Source organism: Hyperolius riggenbachi, chromosome 8 (genome assembly GCF_040937935.1).
Source record: "Hyperolius riggenbachi isolate aHypRig1 chromosome 8, aHypRig1.pri, whole genome shotgun sequence".
Classification (NCBI taxonomy): Eukaryota; Metazoa; Chordata; class Amphibia; order Anura; family Hyperoliidae; genus Hyperolius; species Hyperolius riggenbachi.
The window spans coordinates 238,260,360-238,278,625 of NC_090653.1; the positions used below are offsets into that span (position 1 = coordinate 238,260,360).

General features: G+C 45.5%; 1 protein-coding gene across 3 annotated transcripts in view; it reads left to right on the forward strand.

The window, feature by feature from the left end:
- IKBKG (inhibitor of nuclear factor kappa B kinase regulatory subunit gamma) overlaps positions 1 to 18,266 on the forward strand; it is a 73,079-nt gene that overhangs the window by 47,876 nt on the left and 6,937 nt on the right. For all 3 annotated transcript variants that reach the window (XM_068248393.1, XM_068248394.1, XM_068248395.1), the window contains 4 exons: positions 1,813 to 1,931; positions 3,499 to 3,639; positions 17,117 to 17,213; positions 18,079 to 18,228. In XM_068248393.1, coding sequence (XP_068104494.1) covers positions 1,813 to 1,931; positions 3,499 to 3,639; positions 17,117 to 17,213; positions 18,079 to 18,228 — 507 coding nt within the window. The remainder of the gene's footprint in view (positions 1 to 1,812; positions 1,932 to 3,498; positions 3,640 to 17,116; positions 17,214 to 18,078; positions 18,229 to 18,266) is intronic.

An 18,266-nucleotide genomic window follows, 5' to 3' on the forward strand; every position in this document is an offset into this window, starting at 1 on the left:
TAGGACCGGTGCTGGAAGCATCCAGTCCTATTGCCAGTGTGATGAGAAACATCCGTTTCTCATTGCACAGCATGGCCGCATGTTCGGGTCAGGATCCGGCCTGGGTCCGCAGCCGCACGGGGACGGACGGCAAAAATGGAGCAAGTTGGAAAAAAGCCAGATCGTCCCGGAGCTGCGTTCACGGATCGGATCTGGACGGTTGCACGAGTGTGAATGGATACATTGATTAACAATGTATCCATTCACCATCCGCTGTGTACGGAGCGTTCCGGGTTCGCTAATGTGAACCGGGCCTTACATAACTTCCTCATGTGGGTGGTGATGGAATAGAGGGTGGAGTTTAGAAGGCTCATAGGTTGCTAGTCTGTCTAAACAAGCCGCATCTGACATGGCACAGAAAGTCCATTTTGCAAGATCAGACAGCCAGGTAATAAATAATGCAAGCATGGTTTATGTACAATGTGTAGAACTTTGCACAGTATATTACAGTAGAGTCCCGGTTATCCAGAGTGGTGAAGGCCAACTTCTTAGGCTGTCTGTGGGTGCTGCAGTGCTTAGAGACTGGGCTCCACCGCTCCCCCAAGGTTAAAGAGACTCTGTAACAGAAAAAAGTGGGGGGGGGGGGTGGTTACCTCAGGAGTGGGAAGCCTCTGTCCTATCGAGGCTTCCCCCGACCTCCTCCGTCCTACGGTAGTCTCGCTGGGCCCCTCCGAAGCCACAGTCCACAATTTGTCAAGCTGTGGTGCAGGCGCAGTAGTGCCTGAAATATTTACCTTCCCCGGCTCCAGCGCAGGTGCAGTAGCGGCTCCATGATGGGTTAAGGTGGAAATGGCCAATCCCAACCAGGTCTGCTATACTGTGCAGGCAACTTGTGCCTACACAGTAAAGCGGACCTGACTGGCATTGGCTATTTCTGTCTGATCCCAAGCTGAGAGAGGCGCTACTGCGCCTGTGCTGGATTCGGGGAGGTAAATAGTTATGTGACCACCGTGGGACGGAGGAGGACAGGGGAAGCCTCAATAGGATTCAGAAGCTTTCCCCTCCCGAGGTAAGTAACTCCCGGGGCACTTTTTTTCTGTTACAGGTTTTAATATACTTTCAGTTACTGTATTTTAACATTTTAATACAGAGTCCATGGTATGTACATAGAGTGGGGTATAGTACTGCATTAACCAGGCCTATTTTTAACATTGCGGCTCAAGCAACCGGAAAGGACACTTATCCAGCATTCGCTGATCCACATTGGTGCCGGATAACTGAGACTCTGCTGTTTTACATATTCCACTGAAATGCAAAAAAAAGTAAAGCTTAAAGGGAACCCAAAGCAAAATAAAAGTTGCCAGTTTAGCTTAATTGGGGCTTCTTCCAGCCCCCTACAGTCCATCTGATAAGCGGCAGTAGCCTTCTGGCAGCTATATGCATGGCCGTGCGCCCTTGTGCAGTTTGTAGAAACTGGAACTGCACATGCTCAGAATGCTTCTGGCCAGGGTAGCGCGATTGAGGAGACACGGGGCTGCAAATGCGTGTAGTGGTCAGCAAGTGGCCAAGTCCGTCAGCTTTTAGAAGGGCTCTCCTGCTGAATGGAGCAGCGTGGAATGACGGTGAGGGGCCAGGAGGACTTTAACTGGCATCTTTTATTCATTTTAGGTTTTTCAGAACTGATTTTCATAAAAGTATTTAATTCAAATGGATCAGCGTGCGGTTGTCATTACTCCACAGGATTATTACTAGTGTTGTATTTGGATCAGTTACATTGTAAAGGTCTGGCTTTATATTGCTAGTGAGAGCGCATGATGATGTTTTGTCTTGTAGCTACTGACTGAAGAGAAGGCATCTGTAAAGGCGCAGGTCACCTCTTTGCTGGGCGAGTTGAATGAGAGTCAGATGAGCCTGGAAACCTCCTTGCAGGATAAGAGGAAGCTGGAGGAGAGGTGAGAGGACGCCTGGAAGCACAAGCAGAGATGATTGATTTTCCTATAGGAGGATCTGTGGCGAAGCTCATGTATAATATATAAGGTTCTGACTGGCTGGTTTGAATCGTGTGATCATGTCTCTCATCTGCCTTTTTGTGTGTATGTTCCAGGGAAGCACATGCGAGGCATAATCACATGATCACAGTCAGCCAATAACACTACCAATGTTTTCCCATGAATTCTCTGGAAGGGACGGTTCATACAGGGGCTGAACGGTGTTAAACGATGATCACGGCGCTCGTCGCTTAAGCGCTATCTATTCAAATGAAAGGACAGCCATCAGTGGTGCAGACACTGTGCAACATGGCACGTCCGCGTCCTTCTGCGGGGGTCAAAACTCAACGCATTTGTCGAAGGATGGGAAGCACCACCGACGGTTACCAAATACTTTTCTGTGCTGGTTCAGACGCCCATCTTAACCAGCCTAATGCTGGGGAAACACTGTACGTTTCTGTACCGTGTATCGACCAGCTGATCCGGCCAGCTGATATTATTATCAAGCCGCTCGACCCCCGCCCGCTCGATTCCCGCCTGCGGACAATGGCAGGGAATCGAGCGCTGATAAGGAAGCGCCGGCGGGGGCGAGCGGTAATCTATGAGCGGGGACGTGGCTGGGGTCGATCCGGCGGCTAATCGAGCCGCCGGTCGACCCGTGTATGCCCAGAATTAGTGAATTTATGAAGAGTAAATGAATTATCCCTAGACACAATACATGTGAGCGTAATGATGGTGGTTGAATGATGGTGTTTAGTTTCTACAGAAATAATAACACTTTTCTGGAGATCTCAAGCTCTCCATATCTAAAGGACGCCTGAACTCAATCAAAATTTATGAGGTGGGCAAACCTGGCGCTATGCCCCTCCCTCCTCCATTTACCGCTGTAGGGCACATGCTCTAAGAAAGAGATTGATGAGTACACTACACAGGAGGTAATTATGACGTGTGTATATTTATCTTTACTTTTCATTTTCAGTTCAGGTTCTCTTTAACATGTGGAATTAACGCTCAGATAGAAGTAAGTTTGCTACTGTTAAAGGTACACATGAGATGGCGCAAAAGAAAAAAAATGATACACTCCTGGGGTGTCCTCCAGCCCCTCCAGACTGATCGTTCCCTCGCTGTCATCTTGCGCCGTCTGGATAGTCTGCAGTTGGCTACAGAGAGTCTGCGGCGTACTGTGCATGCGTGGCCTGACCTGGTGTCTGTACAGTATGCTCCTGGCCACAAGAACGCAACGAAGGACCATGTGCGGTCAGACTGCGTCTGTGCCAACTGGAAGACTTTCTGGGGCCAATTACGGACGAACCAGATGGTGCAGGAGAATGACGAGGGAGCAATTAGCCTGGAGGGGGTTGGAGGAAGCCCCAGTTATGCATAACTCTTTTTTTTTTTTTCTTTCACACCATCTCAGGTACAATTTAAGTTTGGTTGGATGGAATGGCTTCTATATTCCAAATGATATTCCTCAGATGTCAGTATGTCCAGATAACCTGTGTGATCTTACAAATGATGCCTCTTCCTTCAGCCTAAGGTTAATGAGGGAAAAGCAGCGAGAATTGGAGGTCCAGATGAAGCAACTCGTAATACAGCTAGACCAGCGCCGCCTGCATGTGCAGAACCTGGAGACAGCACTGAATCTGGAGAGGCAGAATGCCAGCGAGGAGATGTAAGTAAACAGGCCTTCAGGGTGAAAGGAGCATTGGGGTATTTGCTTTAACTGTGCCTGAACTTTAGATCATTTTTTTTTTATGTTCCCCTCTGAAGTATTGGCTACAAACCTTTACTATTTTAGTTTTGCTAAGTGACCAGCTTTTCATGAAAGCAATCTATAAGGCCTGGGACCCACTGACAGGGCTTTTCTAAACGCTTGTGATTTGAAAAGCTCTTACTAATGTTCTGTGTTTGATCCCACTTGAGGGATGTGAAAAAAAAAAAAATCCCCCGTAGCATTACATTGGCAAGATTTCCACTCTTTACACTGAGCTTGTTTACCACCGCAATTTTCATTGGGGTAGGTCAATAGCAAACGCATAAAAATTGCAGTGCGTTTGCCCAAATATCAAAACGCAGTGATGGGAAAAAGGTAACCGTGGTAATTGTGGTGTCCTTGTGATTAGTAAATCTCATGCGATCCGAAAATCAATTGAAATGCGGCCGGTGGAAACCGGCCCTTAGTGTATTTAAAGAAACCCTGTAAGGAGGAAGGGCAAGATGTAAAGATTAGATAAGTAGTGGATGAACCAAATTCTTCCCAGATCATCATTGAGCCCGACCACAGGACCCTCTTCTTCTACTAGCCTCATTCCTGGCAGTGTATGAGTGTATCTGTACTGGCTAATGCAATGCCGAGCAGTAGTATTTTTTTCAGGATGCGCAAGAAAACGTATAGAGTGCAAGTAGCCTTCAGGTGCTCATCGATAATGGAATTGTACAATCTTATCTAGACACACAACAATTATATTGCACTTTTCTCCTTGCAGGCTTAACCCTCCTGGCGGTATGAAACATTCCGCCAGAAGGCAGCACATCAGTTTTTTTGTTTTTTTTTTTTTGTTTTTGTTTTTTTAAATCATGTTGCGAGCCCAGGGCTCACTACATGATAGCCGCTGCTCAGCGGCATCCCCCCGCCCGCTTCGACCGCCTTCGGCGATCTCCGATCAGGAAATCCCGTTCAAAGAACGGGATTTCCTGGAGGGCTTCCCCCGTCGCCATGGCGACGGGGCGGGATGACGTCAGCGACGTCGTGACGTCATTGGGAGTCCCGATCCACCCCTCGGCTCTGCCTGGCACTGATTGGCTAGGCAGGGCACGGAGTCTGGGGGGGGGGCGCGCGCCGCAACGGATAGCGGCGAGCGGGGCGGCGGCGATCGGTGTGCTGGCGCAGCTAGCAAAGTTTTGATTCAATATGGGAAAGAAAGGCAGTGGGCACCAGGTCATTTGAGCTTCATTTAATCCAGATGTATTACAGTACAAAGGATGATGGAACTTAGCAATACATCACCGTTCCAAGGCAGCAGCAGATGTTTACAGAGAAGATGGTAGGTGGTCCGATTGTTTCGCGCTCTCAAGCGCTTTTTCTTAGACACGCTCCATGGCGGGGAGAAGCTCACCGCCATGTAGATCTGCCCGGCATTAAGAAGACGCCAGGCCATCCCCCACTCTTCCGGCACGCCCCCTCCTCCTCCAGCAGCGCAGGCGGAAGCATGTCCGCGCTCCAGAGTGGAGCGCATCTCTACGCTTACGTCACATCCAAGACTCAATGTCTCCAGGCGCACACACCGCGCGTCATCTCGCGGTGGTGCGTTACCTAGGAGACGTTCCGTAGTTACGGAAATGCCCACATACCGGCGTTGCTCTAAAAAAGAGCACCCAGTTTTGGCAAAATAAAGAGTCAAGGATTACGCCACAGGAGGTGAGGGAACGGACCAGCACGACTGGAGCATAGGCTGTAATTTAAAGGCAAAGGTACATAATTAAATAATACATTCAGAAATATACAGCAGACTGCAGGTGTAAAAGTGGACATGTTATGGAAGCATTAAGCGAGATAGAGCGTAAAACACCACTAAAGGGTGACCCATATATCCAGAAGAAGGTGAAGGAGATTAATAATTTTCCAGAAAGACAGCAAATTCATTTTTATCATTAAAGCCAGAAGGGCCCAGAGCATCAGTCCTAGAAATTAATAAAGATTCTCTTTGTGAGAGTAGTCTTTTCCTATCTCCCCCACGTCGGGGGGTTCTTACCACTTCAAGGCCAACCATTTTGAGGACATTAGCATCAGCATTATGTAAACATCTGCTGCTGCCTTGGAACGGTGATGTATTGCTAAGTTCCATCATCCTTTGTACTGTAATACATCTGGATTAAATGAAGCTCAAATGACCTGGTGCCCACTGCCTTTCTTTCCCATATTGAATCAATGCATTGTTCTGTTAACGTGGAGGCACAGTAACAAGAGCTACTCCAGAGTGTATCTATATTTCTTGTTGTCCCAGCGGAGGCTCATTGTGTGCGGGGTACAGTCTTGTCTTAGTGGAAAGCAGCTAGCAAAGTGCTAGCTGCGTCCAGCAAAAAAAAAAAAATTATGTAAATCGGCCCAGCAGGGCCTGAGCGGCACCCTCCGGCGGCTTACCCCGTGTCACACACGGGGTTACCGCCAAGGAGGTTAAAGCACCAGAGTTGCAGCCACTAGGGCAGGCTCAGTAGGCAGTAGCAGTGTTATGGAGTGTTGACAAGTTCTCCTTACTGAATAGGCGTTGACTTCGTGAATAGGAAGAGCCGAGATTAGAACCCTGGTTTCCTGTGTCAGAGGCTGTGAAACATGAGTTCATCTCCTAAGTCAGTCCTGAATGTTGAAATGCAAACAAAGTAGATCAAATTCAACTACATTTATTCGGTAAGGTTGTACAATAACTTGTGAGAACAGACAGTTGTGTGGCACTCCACCTAATTAATCCTCATTTGTAGTGAGTAAAGTAATAGAACAATCCTTTCACCACCTCTACCGCGTCTCCGGTATCTGCCCTGGGACGTGTGTTCTGTCATTCAGCCATTGACCATGTGGAGAAAAAGCACGTGCACCATCCGTCCTGTAAATCCGTGCTTTGACAGTGTTGGTATACAGTCAGGTCCATAAATATTGGGACATCTACACAATTCTAACATTTTTGGCTCTATGCACAACGGATTTGAAATTAAACGAATACGATGTGCTTTAACTGCAGACTGTCAGCTTTAATTTGAGGATATTTACTTCCAAATCTGGTGAACGGTGTAGGAATTACAACAGTTTGCATATGTGCCTCCCACTTGTTAAGGGAGCAAAAGTAATGGGACAGAATAATAATCATAAATCAAATTTTCTCTTTTAAATACTTGGTTGCAAATCCTTTGCAGTCAATTACAGCCTGAAGTCTGGAACGCATAGACCTCACCAGACGCTGCGTTTCATCCCTGGTGATGCTCTGCCAGGCCTCTACTGCAACTGTCTTCAGTTCCTGCTTGTTATTGGGGCATTTTCCAATATTTATGGACCTGACTGTACATGTACTTATCCAGATCGCTGTGCTTTAAACCATTGCTGGAAAACTTCAAAGGCAGTTGTGGGACTGGAGGTGGATGGCACTGTGTGCAGGCAAACAAGGGCCGTTTCACGTCGTGACGGATATTTGGTCACAAAGGTGCATGTGATGGGGATAGGCCCTGCCCCTGCCGGGTACCGGGGTTTCCGGTTATTGGAGCTCCATATGGTAACATCATCCTCTACACCTCAGACGGGGACTACCGAGGCCACTATAGTTCAAGTCTCTTCGCTCTTTGTTACGCTAATTGGCGTTCCTGCATGCGAAAGTAATATCAGCATATGGGAGTGTACGGTACACTATAATTACATATGCTATGGTTTTCCCAAAATATAAAAAAGGGACAATATAAAAAGAGAGCGAGAGAGAGATTCTGAATGGGAAAGAACTTGTAGTGATTAGTTACAAAACGGACAGATTATTACTACCTGTACGCATCTTTCCCACAGCAACCGATCTTCGCCTGATTAAAGGGGACGTAAACCATAACATGAAACTACTGTGAAGTGGGGAGTGAATAAATGCAATTGTATACAATTAACATTTAAAAATGGGAAGGTCTCTTATAAAAATATCTAAAGGTTATGGACAATACAACAACGATCACAAAAAGATATAGGCAATCTTTGAATAGATTAAAAAGGACCAATTACTTCATCCCAAACACATCTGACAGAAATCTCCTGGACGGGCCCCAATGAGAATAAAGCGGAAGTTGGGCTAAGACATAGTCCTATATTGTTATTAAGATAGGTAAGTATAAAAGGTCCCCACCTTACAAACATCAAAATGTATCCATAGCTTACACATGGAAAGACAAAGATCTGTCAATGTGTGTCAAAGTGGAGTATCCAATATACGGTCAAAAAAGGGGAGAAAGAGTAAAAATACTAATATTATTATTGTTATTATTTATTGTATTTATAAAGCGCCAACATATTACGCAGCGCTGATACAGGGTCCCATATATTTTGAGCACTGTGTGTTAGACTGTTATAGATTGAAAAATCATTACCAATAGAATCCACAACTATGGAGACAATGTAGGTCTACTGGGGTCTGTGAAGGAAAAAAGACCCCAACTCAACAAGGGTCCTGTCATTATAATATGATTAAAATTGACTCCAAAACTATTATTTATTGTATTTATTAAGCGCCAACATATTACGCAGTGCTGAACAATAAATATATATGTTATGGCCAAAACCAGAAATCGGCCAATTCTAGAATTGGCCGGTCGTTTCTAGAACTGGCCGATTTGACGTCGGCCAAAGTCCAAAATGCTGGGAATTTCTGACATTGGCCGGCCAGTTTGCAAAGTGGCCAAAGTGTCAACTGGCCAAAGTCCAAAATGTACAAGTCCCGGGTCATTTTAGACAGCATGAAAGGCACTCAGAACTTTGTCTCTGCTCTGAAAGATACGAAGTAGCAGAATAACCTTTTAAAGAAAAGCATTTTTTTTATTTATTTTTTTACAGCTGATACAAATCCTACAATAAATCTGCAGTGTGTCTACTTACTGCTTTCATGGAAGCAGACATATTGTTAACACCCTGTGTTAACCATTTAGATTCCTGAGCCAACCCAGCTGACGGATCAAATGTCACTAGTGATTAGTCACAGATGAGGAGGAATTACACAGTAAACTCTCTAAATACATATAGGGTGTGCATTTCTGTATATTTTCCTTCTGTCCTGTGCAAAGAGTTCAGGTCCACTTTCTAGATACATACAGGGTGCATTTCTGTACGGTTCCATCCATCCTGTGCAAAGAGTTCATGCGCGCATTAATGAGGTGGCAGGGGGCAGCCGAAGGGAAGCAGACGAAAGGTGGCAGAGTTGCAGGCGGAGGGCAGATGTGTTGGAGGGTAGAGAGCTCGTAGGGCCATCGCTGGATAACTGCTGATGTGCAGGGGAGACAGGAGCTGAATAGCCGAGGAGACATCGGATGCGGGGGTGAGCCGACAGGAGGCAGCAAGGAACAGCGTGGAGACGGAAGGCGGGGAGATGAGTTGCTGGGGAGACGGAAGGCGGGGACATGAATTGCCGGGGAGACAGCAGCGGAGAAGGCGGGGTGAGCTGACAGTAGGCAGCGGGGACTCGTAACTTCGGGAGTTGGCCGGCCCCATCTAGCCAGAATGCGTTCTGGACGGCCAAAGTCTGCAAACAGCCTCCGTTTCGCAAACTGGCCGCTTCAGCCGGCCGTTTCTAGCTTTGACCGGCCAGAACCCGAAGTGGCCAGACTTCGGGTTCTGGCCGTAACATATACAATGATACAAGGATGACTGATAGATCAAGGTTATACAACATAGAACAAAGTTATACAAGGCAAATGGTACAAAATAAATGATCATGCGATATGGGCTGGTTAGGTAGGCCCAGTAATACAAGTAAAGGCTATCATAGGAAAGGAGGACACAATCCTGTAGATTACACTAGGGAAGGGAGGACCCTGCCAGAGGCTAATGCTTGGCATACACCTAGTCAATTATGCGCCGGATCGAGCCGCTGGCTCGATGCCGGCGCTGCTTATCACCTGCTCGATTCCCCGCTATTCTATCCGGCAGGTCATCGGACCTGTCGGATATTATCAATCGAGCCATCAGCGGCTCGATTGATAACGGCTGAAAATGCCGTGTATGCCCAGCATTACAATCTAAAACTATCAGCTTTGTATAAGTACATACATCTTGCAAATAGTTATCTCTTGCCAATACACTATCTTGCTGGCAAGATAAACACACTGATAACGGCTCATGATAAACGGGTATCAAGACGAGATCTATGGATCTAACATACACGACTGTTGTATTTTGTCGTTTAACCCTAAAGGGCCCATAGCATCAGTTTGTAATCTTAGACCTGTCTCCCTTCTCAACAACAATTTATCGCTATCTCCTCCACATCTCGGGATCTCCAATCTTTCAAAGCCAGTGAATCTGATTTAATTTCCTTTTTCTGCGTGTGCCTTTTGAGTAATAAAATGGGTGCAGCCATTTATTATTATTATTTTTAATTACCTAATATGTTCACAAATGTTGCCATTGCAATTTTTGTGCTCAAATGTTAGTCCATGGGAACTGAGTATTTAAAAAAAAAAAAATAATAATAATAATTAGATACTTACTTACTTATGAAGAGGGAAGGCTCTGGGTCCTATAGAGCTTTTTCACCCTCCCCTTCCGGTGCCCTTGGTGCAGCAATGTTCCCCGGGAGCGGTATTTGACTAATTTAGTTAAATACTGCTCTGCTGCAAATGAGGCTTCGGAAAGTCTTCAGGAGCCCGAGTGCTCATGAAGATGGTCCGCTCCATACTGTGCACACATGAGCGACCTCTCACACACTCTTGCGAGCACAGTATGGAGCCACCTGTCTTCAGGAGGACTCTGTTCCCGAAGACTTCCAAAGTCCACCGTGGTGGGGGATTCAAACACAGTAGCCAGCGCTGCACTGACTGCACCAGGAGAGGAGTGGGAAGGTTCTATAGGACCCAGAGCCTTCCCTCTCCATAGTTAAGTATCTGAAAGTTCCCATTACCTTTAACACAGAAATATATCCAAGAATCGAAACAATTCAGGTAAAGAGTCTTATTACATGTCAAACCAATAATGTCTATGTATTATTCTGTCCTTGCCATCGGTTTTATATAGGACAAACTACTTGACCAATGATGGTCAGGGTTTGTGAACATATAGGTTCATTAAAAACTGGAAAGGGCTGATCACAGGGTCAGGAGCCAATGAAATTGTTTCCTGACCAGCTTACGGAGCTCTGATGTCATATGCGGCGGCAGGCCGAGTGAGCTACAGAAGTGGGAGAAATAGATGCCTATGGCAGGGATAACGGAACACAAACTGGGCGTAGATTTCAATTGGCAACGTCCGGAAGAGGTTAAGCCTGCATCTTTTTGGTATTATTTGCATCCAATTAACCATCCCTTGTTGATAAAAGTTGGTAGCCTAGACTATGGGCAGGGGCTGGAGCAGTAGACAGCAGAGATGTACAGAACAAGAGCGGTGTTTAGATGCCAAAATCTGTTCACTTTTACACCTCCATAGTTAGTATCTATAATAGTGTTGCCTGTGGCCTTTGAAGTACCTCACAGCATTGAATTGGACATATTGAATATTTCTAAAAGTTGTTAGTTGCATGACCACTTTAATTTTCTTCAAACTTTGATTTCTAGGCCATATTTAAAATGGTGGCTGGAGACAGAATTAGGTCCAGAGAACAGAGTCACCTTGAAAAACAATAGAATGTTTAAAAGGTGCCAGGAGAAGTTGTATTTTGTAAACACAGTGGGAACTTAAACTGGGGGAAGAAAAAAGTTAAAGGATGCCACAACTGACATGTGGCATAATGAGATAGACATGGGTATGTACAGTGCCTAGCACACAAATAACTATGCTGTGTTCCTTTTTTTCTTTCTCTGCCTGAAAGAGGTAAATATCAGGTATGTAAGTGGCTGACTCAGTCCTGACTCAGACAGGAAGTGACTGCAGTGTGACCTTCACTGATAAGAAATTCCAACTATGAAACACTTTCCTAGAAGAAAATGGCTTCTGAGAGCAAGAAAGAGATAAAAAAGGGGGAAATTCTTATCAGTGAGGGTCACACTGTAGTCACTTCCTGTCTGAGTCAGGACTGAGTCAGCCACTTACATACCTGATATTTACCTCTTTCAGGCAGAGAAAGAAAAAAAGGAACACAGCATAGTTATTTGTGTGCTAGGCACTGTACATACCCATGTCTATCTCATTATGCCACATGTCAGTTGTGGTATCCTTTAATTACATACTAACCTCAGTAGTGGGAAGCCTCTGGCTGGTCTCAAGGCTTTTCCGAACCTACAGCCCACTATACCAGCACAGGGTCCCTGTATATCTGACTCATGCTAGTGGATTAGGTTTCTTCTGGTACAGGCCTGGATTTACATCACAGAAGCCTATAGGTATAAATGCCCTGGCACCCTAGACTTCACCCTCTATGAACCTATAAACCCCACCGAACTGCACCGCAAGTGTGCTGGCTGGCACAGATGTTACTTCTCTCTTAGTTCCCTGGGCTGTAAACAAGTGCCCCGTAGTATTAGGTAGTCAGAGCTATTCTTGGTATTAAGTAGCTAGAGATGCTGAAGGAAGATCTGGTCAGTGGAATGTCAAGACCTGGGTAAGTAACCTCTCATTTACACTCTGCATAAGGAAGGGGAAGTAAGCCGCCTTTCCATCATCAGGTGCTCGTGGGCACATGCTGGAATGGTGGGTTGCTGGAGGATTTGGGATGTTTCTGAACCATCCACTCATGATGTAAGTAGTAATGTTTTCCCCATTTCAGGTCTCCTTTTGAACATGCATTTAAAGAAGTACCCCACCCATTGTCTGATAATAAAATGAGTGTTTTTTGGTACTATAGAGACTTTTACATTTTCCTGAAGTTGAAATTCCCAGGTGGTGATGTTGCATGCTTGTCTGGCTGCAGTTCCTGGTTATTCTGTTGTCTGCCATAGCTGGGATTTATTATATTGCCTCTTATATGATGAAAAGTGTGGCACCAGGCACATATATAATACCACTTCCTGGTAATTTCAGATATCGAGGGCTCATGCATGTCTTTAGGAAGGTATCAAACATGCACACACCTTTTTGCAGACAGGTTGTTTTAGTGATCTTTCAAGGTGAATTATACAAGTAAGAAAGTGATACGGATTGTGGAATAGCTGTTAAAGAGAAACTGTGACCAAGAATTGAACTTCATCCCAATCAGTAGCTGATACTCCCTTTTACATGATAAAGCTATTCCTTTTCACAAACAGACCATCAGGGGGTGCTGTATGGCTGATATTGTGGTGAAACCCCTCCCACGAGAAATTGAGGACCATGGTAATCCTAGCAGTTTCCTGTCTGTGAACCTTGTTGCATTGTGGGAAATAGCTGTTTACAGCTGGGTCCAACTGCCAAAACAGTAAGCAGCAGCTACATCACCTGCCAGCAGTAAAAATGTCACCATGTGATAAATGTCAGAATGTAAATCAGGGATTTAAAAGATTTTACAATGGACAAACACTGACTAAATCATTTATACATAATTATTGTAAAAATGAAGAACTTTTTTTATTACATTATTTTCACTGGAGTTCCTCTTTAAAGTATGCTCTTGTTTCATGATACAGTTATATTAGCAGTGTTAGATCCGTCTTGCTCTACAGCTGGTGCTCCACCTGGTCTTCCAGGGGTCTGTGGTCCTATTGTTGCTGCTGCTTCTATCGTGTAGACTATGAAGAGACTCCATGGATTGTTGCCTGTAGGACCTGCAGTAATCTCGTCAGCTAAAAGATGTCCTGCAGCCACACCCCGTCATCTTTCATATCATATTTAAAGAAAATCTGTAATGTAAAAAAACCGCTGGGGGATACTTACCTCGGGAGGGGGAAGTCTCTGGATCCTAACAAGCTTTCCCCCGTCCTCTGATGTCTTCACAATCCAGTGCTGCAGCCCCCCCCCCCCCCCCCCTAAACCACGGCCAGGTAAATATTTACCTACCGCGATCCTGCGCAGATGCACTAGCCGCTCTCTGGGTTAAGGCAGAAATAGCCGAACGGTGCAGTAGAGTGGATATGATCAGGTTCAGCTATTTCTGCCTTAACCAAGCGAAAAGAGCCGCAAGTCAGCCTGCGTAGGATCCTGGAGAGGTAAATAAAGCATTGCTTGTCTGGGGAGGTAGCACTGGCTTTCCCACAGCTATAGGGAACGGGGAAGCCTCATTGGGACCCTGAGGCATCCTAAGGTAAGTATCCCCAGGGGGCTTTTTTTTTTTTTGTAGTACGGGTTCTCTTTAAAAGCTAAAAAGTAATTTATTTAAAGCAGAGACTTTCATAAAATGTGCACTCTGTACACAAGTTGCTGTTGGCCTTCAGCTAAAGCTTTGTGCCATTGTTGCCTTTTGTCTAAATATATCACAGATAGCAAGTGGGAACACTAGTGTAAATAAGAACCGACCAGCTCTTGAACTTCAAGTTATGTGTTAGGAAAAAGTGCACTATATTAAGGAAGATTTACAAAAATGACCCCCCCCCCCCCCCATCAATTGTATATAAGAATCCATTCACAGTATGAGCATTGTGTGAGACTTTAACACAGCAGTTGTAGGAGGCGCTGTACTGAATTTCCAATCATGGTCTATGGGACTCTTTACAGCCGTGTGTTCCAACAGTGGCATGGAGGTAAAGCTCTGCTGCAAGTATTATTATGGACAGTGCACTTTGCAGATACAATACATTCTTATTCTGATATCTAGTTTTAATACACACAATTTGACCAAGTACATTTCACCAAACACTGACAACCCCCCCCCCCCAATAAACCGTGAATAGATTAGATATTAACCACTTGAGGACCCACCCTTTACCCCCCCTTAAGGACCAGTGCTGGTTTGAGTGATCTGTGCTGGGTGGGCTCTGCAGCCCCCAGCACAGATCAGGGTGCAGGCAGGGAGATCAGATTGCCCCCCTTTTTTCCCCCCTATGGGGATGATGTGCTGGGGGGGTCTGATCTCTCCTGCCTGCTGTGGGTGGCGGGGGGGGCACCTCAAAGCCCCCCTCCGCGGCGAAATCCTCCCCCTCCCTCTCCTACCTGGCCCCCTCCTGGAGATCCTGCTGCACAGGACGCTATCCGTCCTGTGCAGCCAGTGACAGGCTGTCTCCTGTCACATGGCGGCGATCCCCGGCCGCTGATTGGCCGGGGATCGCCGATCTGCCTTACGGCGCTGCTGCGCAGCAGCGCCGTACAAATGTAAACAAAGCGGATTATTTCCGCTTGTGTTTACATCTAGCCTGCGAGCCGCCATCGGCGGCCCGCAGGCTATTCACGGAGCCCCCCGCCGTGATTTGACAGGAAGCAGCCGCTCGTACGAGCGGCTGCTTCCTGATTAATTAGGCTGCAGCTGGCGACGCAGTACTGCGTCGCTGGTCCTGCAGCTGCCACTTTGCCGACGCACGTTATGAGTGTGCGGTCGGCAAGTGGTTAAATAAGTTATTGCAAACTGCACCCTCCCCCTCCAAAGAGAAATACAATAATTATTTTTCTTTGTGTCCATCACCATAATACAAATCTTGGGAGCTGTTCTATTTATTGTGATTAGATGGGGGTCTTAGGCCTCTTGCACACTGCAAGTGATTCCGATTCAGATTCCGCTTTTTAATCAGTTTTTTTACATCCGATTCAGATTCCGATTTGCAGTGTGCAGGGAGGAAACTGCAAATCTGAATCTGATGTAAAAACTGATTAAAAAGTGGAATCGGAATCGCGTGCAGTGTGCAAGAGGCCTTATGGTGGCCACTAATATCTAATTTCTAACTATATGAAGAAACTACTCTGGAAACGTATTCTAAAATATGGGTCAATGCGGCCAAAACCTCTATCTGTGTAACCATAAAGGAAAATATATATAAAATAATGCTGATGTGGTATAGGACTCCAGTTAAGCTGCACAAGTGGTTTCCAGCGGTCTCTCCACTTTGCTGGAGGGAATGCGGTAAGCTTGGATCCCTATTCCATATCTTCTGGGCGGATGTTATTCAACTTATATTCCAACATACCAATCTAGTAGTTCACAATGATCCCTGGTACTGTATTCTGGCAAAACCCATTCCAAAAGTAAAATCATACGCTCAACGTCTGTTAAATCATATCACAGCTGCCAGATGTTTAATTGCTAAACATTGGAGAGATCCTAACACCCCATCTAGAGCTGAGGTTCTGGCAAAGTTGTCCCATGTTTATAGGATGGAATTGCTTACTGCTATATTAACATATAAACAATTACAAGTTGATAAAATTTGGGGAGTATCTAGCTTCCATGCATCTATTTGAAGAGCTGCCGCAGTAAACCTCCTGGTTTAATTCACCATCTAGTGGTTGTATACCCACCCTGACTCACTTTCTTTCTCTCTCTCTTCCCGGCTGTGGAGTCAGGTACTTCACATCAGATTTTTTTCTTCTTATCTCTCTACTTTCTCTTTACCTTTTTTTTTCTCCCTCTTTTTCCCTTTTCTCTACTTTTCCTTAGGTAAGTTATATCATGGTTTGGTCACTTGCAATATGGTTGGGGCCACTTGCCGCATAGGCAAAGGGGAGCGCTGCTATGAGTGCGGTAGGTCCCCGCACCCAGCGACACCCCATTTATCACTTGCCTATCTGGTTTACTGGCCTGGTTTGATTTTGTTAGGAATGTTAATTACATTATATTCAATTGATTACTGTTAATATACTGTATGTACTCTTTTGTATTTTCTTCTCTACCAATGAAGACCAAACAATCTGTATGTTGTATACTATTTCTAATTATAAAATAAAAATTTTCAATACAAAAAAAGTATAATTTCTAGCAAAAAAAAAAATCATTCGAGTGATCAGAAATATTGGTTTTAAATAATCTTAGTTGATGAGCCCAATCGATTATAAACGAATATAAAAATAGTCATCCGATTTGGATTTTTGGCAAACCAAAATTTGGATTTTCTTGATGGTTGTGATAGATAGGAAGCAAAGATTGGTTCATTGATGGTGTAGTGAATGATTTTAATTGCGATCAGAATTTCGGATCGCTCAAACAATTTTTTGCTAGAAATTGGATCGTTAGTTGCCACTTTTAGAGTCTTTCTAAAAGACCCTTGCCCTGCTGAACTGTAAAGAGTCTCGACAAAAGCAATTGAATTTTCCATCAGAGATCTCTGGCTCTTTAATCTGGATCAGTGGGAAGCCCTCCCTGCTAGGGATTTTCTTTGGTCAGATCAGTGGATCAACAGAAAGCACCAGCAGAACACTTGCCTAGGCTACCTTACAGTTCACTGTTGTGGGTGAAATGAGAGCTCCAGCAAATGCATCTTTGTATCTGCAACCAGGACTTCCCATTAGTTCACTGATCTGAGCTGATGAGAATTCACATAGGTCATGGTAGGAGATGCAAAGATGTATTTGCAAAGGCTTTCATTTCAGCACATTTTACACAAATGCTACACAGGAAAGGCAAGAACGTCTTACTAAAAATATTTTGTTTCTGTAGGAGGAAGTTGGCCCAGCTCCAAGCAGCATATCATAAAATGTTTCAAGAATATGACTGTCACATCAAAAATGGTCTTCAGCAAGAGAAACTCATGAAGGTGAGGAAAATATCCTCCATTTACTTCTGGTTAGTGCTTTAAAGGGATACTGTAGGGGGGAGTCGGGGGAAAATGACCTGAACTTACCCGGGGCTTCTAATGGTCCCCCGCACACATCCTGTGCCCGTGCAGCCACTCCCCAATGCTACAGCCCCGCCTCCCGTTCACTTCTGGAATTTCAGACTTTAAAGTCTGAAAACCACTGCGCCTGCAATGCCGTGTTTTTGCTCCCGCTGATGTCACCAGGAGTGTACTGTGCAGGCAATGACCATACTGGGCCTGCGCAGAACACTCCTGGTGACATCATCGGGAGCGAGGACACGGCAACGCAGGCGCAGTGGTTTTCAGACTTTAAAGTCTGAAATTCCAGAAGTGAACCGAAGGCGGGGCCGGAGCTTCGGTGAGTGGCTGCGCCAACACAGGATGTCTGCGGGGGGCCATTAGAAGCCCCGGGTAAGTTCAGCTCATTTTCCCCTGACCCCCCCCCCCCCCCTACAGTATCCCTTTAAGGCCCTTTTCCACAGGCAGCTAAACAGACCGTCAAACTCTCACAACTACTCCCTGCTGCTTGGTAACTGCTCACTGAGCGCACAGTTCAGCTCCCCATGTGAAAGGGCCCTTAGTGAGCAGATACCTGGCAGCAGCAAGCAGTTATGAGAATGTGATACACCGTCAAACTTTCACAACTGCTCACTGCTGCCCTGAGCCCACTAACATTTGTGTCAACACATCAATGTTCCAGATGCTGAAGAGCAGACACATGCGATAGTGGGCTCAGGCTCCAAGCACACAGTTCAGCCGCCTGTGGAAAGGGGCCCTTATTTCTTGGAGGAAGAATAACTCACAGGGAATGCATTTTCTGCAGAGCATGGACCATCAGCTCATAGAACTCAAGCAGCAGTTGCAGGAGGCAGAAGAAGCGCTGGTAGCCAAACAAGAGCTCATAGACAAGCTGAAGATAGAAAGCGAAGAGCAGAAGAGTATGAAAGAGACGATAAGTGTGCTCAAAGCCCAGGTAAAGCAACCCACTTTATACAGATTACCTAAAATCAG